The sequence below is a fragment of the Lagopus leucura genome, unplaced genomic scaffold (genome assembly GCF_019238085.1).
Source record: "Lagopus leucura isolate 7727_CA_CO unplaced genomic scaffold, USGS_WTPT01 Super-Scaffold_73, whole genome shotgun sequence".
Taxonomy (NCBI): domain Eukaryota; kingdom Metazoa; phylum Chordata; class Aves; order Galliformes; family Phasianidae; genus Lagopus; species Lagopus leucura.
In genome coordinates, this window is record NW_024962252.1 from 45,879,459 (window position 1) to 45,888,830 (window position 9,372).

Consider the following 9,372-nt stretch of genomic DNA (forward strand, 5'->3'; position numbering starts at 1 on the left):
ACTCCTTAAGCATGTCTTGATCAGTATCCATGCCTTCCCAGTTGTTTGGTTTTTTTTTTCCAGAGACTATGATAAAGTGGACTTTACAAAAGATATATTACTTTGTGTGTGTGGGAGGACTGGACTTCGAATCAAGTTAATGCAACAAACTAGTAATAGCAAGCAGTTATTGTTACAGAAAAGTAACTTGGTAACTTGATCCAAGTATCCACTTTGATCACTACACAGCCAGAGAATAAGATCCCGAATGCTACTTGACTTTTCTCTTGGCCATAATTCATCTAGCAGTGAGCACCAATAAATAGTGAAAGCATCTCCTAAGAGAAGCAGCAGAAGCCAAAATTATCCTGGATAAAGCATCCAGTACTTCTGCTGCTTACTGTAGTAGTTGGGTTTGTGTTGTTATTACTAACCCAGGCAAGTCCATGTTTTGAAATAGACCATGAAAACTCTGTTGTCCTCAAATGTGCATATTTATCACTGTTTTAGTTTAAATGCCCAGCTTCCTTGCTGACACAAAAGATACTTTCGTAAACAAATGACCAGAGAGATCAAGCATAATTTTGGCTTAAGCATAGTAGGATTAAATAGAAAGTGTTCCCTCACCAAGATCATGTGGATTTACATAAACACAACTGAGGCATGAAGAACAAGAACATACATAGCTACCTAAACTGTAATTCCTAGTATTATCAAATTACATCCTTTGAAATACAACTGCAATTTACAAATAATAATCTAAGAAGAAAGGTAACAGTAAATCCTTACCTATTGCTCTTTGTCAGAAGTAATAGAGGGAACCCAAGCAGATAAATGGCTCAGTCTGGCAATAAAAATCATGTCAGATTCTGTCAGTCTTAAGTGCTTTGGGATTTAATGAAGCTGTGACTTCAAATGTCATTCACAGATGATAAAAATCATTGCCTGCCATTCAGTCATTCTCAGTAAAATACATCTCATGATGTATTAAAAGAATATCGTGTTGTAGGCTTCACATGAAGTCTCTGAAGCAAAGTTGAAAGCATGTAGTATCTTACTTAGGCTTTCTGCTAAGTAGACATCAACCTCTTTAGGCGTCAGTCTAGTACATACCAGTAGGTGAGCTAGCTTTCCTCTTCAGTGCAGAGAAACGACACCTACTTGTTTGGCTCCAGCAGATGTCACATTTTTAGCACTCATAATTCAGAAAAAGCTGAATTTTAGCAGCCTGTTATATTAAAATGTAACCAGGTTTGCTTTTCTATATGGAAACTCAAGTTTTTAAGTACAGAATGTTATTAAGCTGTCTACAAATCTTGCATTTCTATGATTGATTTTCACAGTAAAGATGGCAAGATTTATTTTGTGGTATGGAGTTTCTTAGTAACAAAATATATAGACATGTAGATGATTTTCACTTAGAAATTAGAAAAAGGTCTTACGAAAAATCTGATAGAAAGCATTTCTCAGATCAGAACTGAATATATTCACTGATATTTTTAAAGATTTAGTGAACATTTTGTACAGGTTTATTTAGTACTAATAAGCTATATAACCCACTGAATATAATGTGGCATTGTGTGAAGAATCAAGACTTCCCTCTACAGGTGTATCTTCCTCTTTTCTGTATCCATACATATTTTTTCACAGCATTTTACGTGTTTTTTTTTTCTCCTCCTTCCTACTACATACAATGTGTTACTTTTCTTCTTGAAAGTGCTTATTTATCATTTTTCTCTCTTTCACTAAGCGAGGCCTTTATCTATAGCTGAGAATCAAGATGTAGCTCCTGCAGAGCTAGAAAAGGAGAGCTCTGGGGCTGTTTACAGAATGGGAAATGGCAAAGGTGCCACTGGAATAGCACCTCGGCATCCCCTCTGTCCTGCCCTCATCCAAGACCTCACTTATTCACACTATCATCTTCAGTGGGCACACACCACCACCCACAGTCACAGAATTGTGCCAAATCCTGTTCTCAGGCCAACAGTGTGGCCATTATCAGTCTGGTCGCTAGCTCTGTAGAGGGTTATGTGTAGAATTATGTGTGACCAACAACCTTTACATAAGGGCTTTGTTCATTTTTTGCAGGTGCCTATACTAATTAGCTCAGTTTCATCATGCAACAATAGGCCTACAGTAAAGTGATTAAAAGAGAGGGGAAAAAAATTTAAAAAAAAAAACTCATAAAGTTACCAGCAGCCCAGAGAACTATATCCAATATCTTTGTCTACTTAAAAACACCATAACCTAGTCAATTAAAAAGGTAAAGTACAGGGCATTAAATTCCTGCATTGCTGATGTAATTTGCTATGTTTCATTATGCAGTGTATTATTTTATGTTCCCTCCATTAAGCCAAATAGATGTGTCAGATCACATCTCTGGAAAGTAATGTTATTCATCCTCCATGCAACTGAGATTAGATTCCAATTACAATCAGATATTAAGGATTAGCCATGTAAAATTCAAGTTTCATTCAGCTCCATAAATCCAGAAGAGAAGCAGAGAAAAAGTAGTTTTTGATGATAAAATTTAGGCCTTTATGCTGAGCACTGTTATATATTTTGTTTGAAATGTGGAATGCAGGTCACCTACAGCATTGATGGCTGCATCAGAAATTTTAAAATGACAGAATCACCTGTTGACCTGGATAACCCAACTTCAAGCTTCAGTGTTGGAAAATGCTTTGTCACTGCTCAGAAAGGAACGTACTTTGATGGAACAGGCTTTGCCAAAACAGGTAACAGTGATTTTGCTGACAGGGAAAGAACAAAGGAAAGAAAGAGATGCTGTTTTCCAAACATTCAGTGCTGTTGCCTGGAAGCAAGGTGAGACCAGTACTGAAAAAATATCACTTAGAACTTTCAATTACCTTGCCTAGAGATGGAATACATGACTTTCTAAGCAAGGCCTCATTCTCAGTACAGCCACCATTATCATTTCTTACATTTCACATGAAATGGAGTGCCTTAATAGTGCTACATTATGGAGGGCAACTATCTTGCATTACTCCAGCAACACACTGCGTAATTATTAGGAATAATGTAACAATGTTTCTCTTCACTTCATTACGCCTTCCCTTTTCTCTCCAAGTCGGTGCATACAAGGTGGGAACAGATCTGCTTGTGGAATTTGAATTCCGCACAACACAAGTGAACGGTGTGCTTCTAGGAGTCAGCAGCCAGAAAATGGATGGACTTGGCATCGAATTAGTGGATGGAAAAGTGAGTAGCCAGACAGCCTTGACTCCATATAATGGCTCTTGAAGCACATTTAGTTTAAATGCAAACTTACCTCTCCAATCTCAAGGTATATTGTCAGGATTGTCTTACATGCTGGACTTCCCACTTCCCATACAACCAGGGGTTCTTATACTTCTACAAACATCTTCTAAAAGATTTTGTAGCACCTGAGGTTACTAAAACTGCGACATCAATACTTAAATAGTAAGAATATGAAAAGCTTTGATGAGCAACCCTTTTCTGTAAAATCACACCAATTTCTTTTGTATATCTTTTATTTCAGGGTCCAGTGAAACAGTCAGTATTCCATCAGTAAAGATAGCTATTTAGAGAGGGGACACAAAAACTAAGGCAAAAATTAGAAAATGACAAACTGTGTAACAATTTTACACTTTTCTACTTATGTTTATCTAAGTGACATAATGCAGAGCCTCCCTGAGTCTATGGAAGCCAGCAATCCATATTAAAGTTTTCATTTAGTAACAGATTCTGTGTGCATAATCTAGCATGTTGATTTTAAATACTCAAAAATGCAATAGAAATAAGAACTGTATAACCATTTTGAGAACTAGCATTCATCTCACATTCATCTCCTGATTTCAGGTGATGTTCCACGTTGACAATGGTGCAGGCCGATTCTCTGCTGTCTATGAGCCTGATGCACCAGCCAGCTTGTGTGATGGGCAGTGGCACAAGGTTGTTGCAAACAAGATCAAACACCGTTTGGAGCTGACTGTGGATGACAGAACGGTGGATGGTAACAGTCCAAACAGGGCCTCAACCTCAGCAGATACTAATGACCCTGTCTTTGTTGGAGGATATCCCGGTAAGCATTCAATGCACAAGTAATTCTTTTCTTTGTGCTTTGGCAACCTTGTCTTGATAACGTCTTAAATGCAATTAGGACTAGCACACCAAAGCTGATGGATAAAAGCAGCCGCATTTGTATCACTAGGCATGAAACTTGTGGCTTCTGCATCCAGCTCCATTTCAGAATAAGTTCTGCATCCCTAAGGGTTTCTCACCAATCCTCCTGCACAGTCTCAAATGGAGATACTGTCAAAAAGAGCAAGAATACTTTCTGCCTTATGCTGCTCACAATGCACGCAGCCTCCCACTTAGTACCTTCTTGTTTAGTAATCAAGTAGTAGGAGTATTTGACAAATGTAAATGTACTGGAAGAATAGCATTGAAAAAGCAAGGCACTGTGCATGTATCAGCCTGTGAAATTTAAGGAATTGAAAAATGTACAACAGCCTATACAGAGAGATGAGAGATCACCATCTCTTTCCAATAAGTATCTTTGCTGTATAGTGATTTTTTTATTATTATTATTTTAAGAAACTAATCAAAATTTGCTGCTCAGTAGTCTGGAAGTGTTTAGGGAACTTGCTTCGAGTAGAAGTAATTGAATAGAACCCCAAACTGGGCTGCAATCTGCAGCTAGCTTCATCTACTGCTATGTTGTTAATGAATGCTAGTTCATCTGTTCATAGACAATCAATCTTATCTGATAGCAGTTTGCTTTCTGGAATCACAGTTCAAGTGTTTGCAAATGGTCAATTCTCTTGTATTTATCGTAACGTTTCCCTCCAGTTTGCAAACAAAAAACTGAGTAAAAGCCAGAAGTACCAACTTAAACTTATATAATTCCTTTTGCTTTTTGTTTTTTTCCTCCCACAGATGGTGTGACTCAGTTTGGGTTGACCACTAATATTCGTTTCAAAGGATGTATTCGATCTCTGAAGCTCACCAAGGGTACTGCTAAACCTCAAGAGATTAACTTCAGCAAAGCTCTGGAGCTGAAGGGTGTTCAGGCGTCATGCCCTGCAAGCTAACTGTCATTCAGCTCATATGGGCCTGTTCATATAAGCATTTCAGATTAAAAACATAAAACCAACAAACAAAAAAACCTATATATACATTGCATTCATAATAAAGTGTTTTCATGCAAGTATGCGAGTTGTGTTTGTGGTACATTCAAATGGCCGTTTCAGGGTACCTCCCAGAGAACATAATTAACCTTCTCCCTGCCTTTTATCAAGGGAGGGGGAAAAAAGTATTGCTTTAGTCACCCCATCCCTTTCCTTGTAGTCTGAAATGGAGGTATTTCAGCATACTTCTTCTGAGTGAGACCATCTATTAAGCAGGATGTTCCTTCACTGTAGTGCTTACATTCCTTTACCAGCCTGAGGTAAATACACCCATATATATTCACACCTCTGTCCTTCATTTAAAGGAATGGGTATTTACCTTGCTTCAAAAAAGCTTGCTTTGGTCCTTTCAGCAGTTTTCAAAAGTAAATTTTTCATGATTGCTGTAATGCTATGGTCAGAGAAGGAAAATATTTCTGCTTGTTTGGTTGATTTGACATTACTACAAAAAACATGTTACATCTAAAATTACTGCTGTATTATTTGAACACTGGACTTAAGAGAGTCAAACCAGGTTCTACTAATTTACCTGGAGAGATGGTTTAAAATGTTCTGTAATATTATTAATAATAATAATAAAATGTTGATACTACCCCCCTACAACAACACAATCTTAAAGTTACGCATAGCAAAATTCACAGTCCCAGTTCATAAAAGATGGAAAGAGCTGACACTACATTAGAGCAGAATGGAGATGAAGCAGGAAATCCCAGAAACCACTGTGTGGCACATGTCACTAATGTTTACTGTCACAGACTTAATCAAACCCTTCCTAAACAAACAGATTCCAATGCTTGATGTTGTCAGTTTGTGAAGTATTCTGAATGCAGTAGCCAACCCAGATCTTCCTGAAATAAAATTTAGAGCATTCCGCAAACAGCCGTTTTAGCATCAAGAGAAAAGTTGCTTCTCTGATTCATGCTGAAATACCAAATCCTGGTGATTTTTCCATCAGTGCTCAGTGTGTTTTATAAGACTAGGAAATAATCACTAAATTGTCTATTATTTCTTTTCTATGGATTTTTTTCACATAGTCAAGCTTAACTTTTGCAGACTGATGCTGGGACATTCAGAGAACAGGACACTGACCCATACTACCTACCATAGGGTACCACCTCAGAGCAGCCCACATATTTTACAAATAGCATCTTTGGTGTACAATTTTTTTTCTCTGAGCAGACACAGAAGAAAACACTGCAGAAGTACAAGAGAGGATAATAGACACATACATTTCCACTCTGGTTATTTGGAGATTCTGAAATTCATTGGATATACCCAAAGAAAAATATCTGATTGTGTAGCCATGAATTGACTTCAGCAGGTATTCCAATTTTCACATGCAATTGGTGTTTCACTGTTAACAGCTAATGGCCATGCAATATTATGCACATTCCAAGTGTAACGTATTCATTCATGCATTTATTTTATCCTATGTTCCCTGTATTTACCTGCTCCTAGCCCTGTAATACTTCAGGATTAGTTTGAGAAGCTTAATAGTCTATTAAATTTCGAATACAGTTGAATATGTACAAAATTCATGAAAAAATATGAACCCAAAAACTGCAGACTGTGTTCTGTTATTAGCATGAATTCTATACAAAGCCAGAACCAGCCAAGCCATTTTGCCCATTACACCCACAGGCATTTGCTAAGTCAAAGACATTTTCCCCTATTCTCATTTCTATTCAGCACACTGTATTCCTTTAAACATAAGCTTGTTTGCAAATTCTTACATTTTTTCAGACTTCAGAGCCGAGAGAAATTGAGACAACTGAGACAAGAATGCCAGAAATCAGTTCCACATCCTCCCTCAGAGGCAGGGAACTGCAACTGGCCCGCCCAGACATATGTCAGCAATGCTCTTTCACAAAGATGGCTTTGCCTTAGGAACAAATGCTGGAGTCACTGCATAAAAGAAATTGGGGAAAAAAAGAGACCTTTATACTCTGTGATCTATTGAATTATTTCTTCCTTACATGGCCTTGGAGGAATGTGTGGGACAGAGCAAAAACAAAGAAATAACGTACATTACTACATTTCTCAAACTTTGGAGTGGAAAGAATCAACCAGCTGGTGTCCTTCCCTAAAGGAAATAAATTCAGTAGGCTGAAACAACCACTACTTTAGCAAATGGACAAGTTAAAAAAATTAGGTAGTTTTTACAATCTGCTTTTAATAGATCATTGAATGTATGCATCAAGCATTGCTAGAAAAGCTTTTGGACTGTGAAGATTCAGCAGAGTATCTGGGAATGATTTTTACTCATTTATTTATGTTGTACAACAGATTCATAGCTTGGTGCACAGACCAAAAATGCTGAAAATAGCAGGCTTTGAGCCTCAGAACCATATTCAAACTGCTAGAGATTATCCCACTACTTTCTGTGCCAAAATCTTCCCAGTTCAGGGCTGCAAACTAACATCTATATAATCTGTATTTAAATCCTTATTTTGGTGCAATTTTTTTTTTTTTTTTTTTTTTTTTTTTTTTTTTTTTTTTTTTTTGGTATTGTCCTTTTGGTTTATTGTCCTTTTTCTTTTTTTCCATCTTTTTTTTTTTTTGTCTGTGAATTAAACAGTCTTCACTGCTAAGCTTCAAAACTAAAAATTTCACACTCCAGTACTATTAAGACTGTATGTAGGTCACTGCAAAAGTAATGCCTCATATGTATCTCCATGGAAGCTAGAATAAAGAGCACAGTAACACTACTTGATATAGTGCAAATTCTCAGCTGCAAAACACTATTTTTCAATATAGGCATCATCATTAGTGTCATGGTTTTATGATTTTTGGTAACCAGTATTCCACATAATAGCATGTATGTGCACTGGGAGTTAAAGAGTTCAGGTACCTGTCCCAGAAGCTACATTCCCCAGAGTACTGTTCACAGAGGGAAAAGATAAAAGATAAAAGGTCTTTGTAGGTCGTTTGACCTCCCCTTCCCTTTTGATCTCAGCCAAGTGTGAGCTTCCTAGATTATTTCGCCTCACCATCAGAGTAAGGCCTTCAGGTTTCTGACACTCATTTTATTTGATTTATTAGCTTCAACTCTAATTATATTGTAGTATGTTGTACTACAGTGTGTTATGTAGCATTCTGATATCTTATTTAGTAAGTTAGTTAGTTTCTCCTCAGATCATTGCTGCTGTTTTGTTTTTAGACCCATCTCTACACTTTTCCTTTTTTCCCTTTTCCCTTTTGGTGCATGGATCCATGGGTTCCTTCACCCTGCTAGTCACACGAACTGGGCCAAACCAGCCCATAAACCATTGAAAGTTAATTATGCATTTTTGTCAACAATGAGTTAAATACCTGCATGCCGTATTAGTGACAATCTGCACCAGTTCTGGCAACACACGCCGCTGTTGCCACTGCTAAAATGTACCACCCACTGCCTCACAGTGCTCACATCCACTGTTTGGCATCCATAAACAACCAGCAAATATTGACCCACTGAGTGGGTGCCATTTTTTCCTCATGGAAGAATTCCACATTTTTGCTTTATGGGCACCACCATTTCAGATGCCATACTGTCAGACTTCCCTTCTGCTTCCATCCATCACACAGCAGCAACATAGAATGTTTGCAGGAAGGCACAACTTCTACTGCCATACCACCATAATCTGCTTCTAACATCTTGGGCCAACATGAGAGGCATTACTTTTAGAGCAGCTCTTGTATTTAAGATTGCCCATTCTGACTGTGGTCACTTTCAGGCATTTATGACAAACATTCACTCTGCAAGCGTGACAAATGCTTATTCAGCTCTAGCTTCAGGCAAACCGCTACATCAGAAAAAGTCATGGATTTGATTTCAAGTACACTTACTTTTCAACTTAAACTCTTTGTGAAGGGTAATAATATACTTGTGCTCTCAACCTAATCATGCTTTCATCATTACATAGAAGATCATAAAGAGAAAATTGTTTTGTTGGTTTATTATTCTTCTTCAGAATGCACTAGAAAAACTTTAACTGCTTAAAAATCTTATCATTTTTCACTCCTTATAACTCGGGGATAGTAACAGCATTGCTAGTTTCAACTCTTGTCCAGCTATGGAACTTCTGGGAGATTTCAGGTATCCGTTGAGGAATTTCTCAGTACATGAATGAAAAATTTTTACTGGCCTGTTTTGAACCAGTAAGAAAAATTGTATGCTGTGCTTTCATGAGACTGTTGATGATCCCATAGAATTTCCCTATCCCCACACTTTTTAATC

At 37.5% G+C, this 9,372-nt stretch overlaps 1 protein-coding gene across 7 annotated transcripts in view; it reads left to right on the plus strand.

Annotated features, from left to right (window-relative positions):
- The window catches only part of LAMA2 (laminin subunit alpha 2), a 320,859-nt gene extending 315,683 nt beyond the window's left edge, over positions 1-5,176 (plus strand). For all 7 annotated transcript variants that reach the window (XM_042877434.1, XM_042877458.1, XM_042877450.1 and 4 more), the window contains 4 exons: positions 2,564-2,717; positions 3,071-3,201; positions 3,823-4,045; positions 4,903-5,176. In XM_042877434.1, coding sequence (XP_042733368.1) covers positions 2,564-2,717; positions 3,071-3,201; positions 3,823-4,045; positions 4,903-5,057 — 663 coding nt within the window. In that variant the 3' untranslated portion in view covers positions 5,058-5,176. The remainder of the gene's footprint in view (positions 1-2,563; positions 2,718-3,070; positions 3,202-3,822; positions 4,046-4,902) is intronic.
- Positions 5,177-9,372: the final 4,196 nt, after the last annotated feature.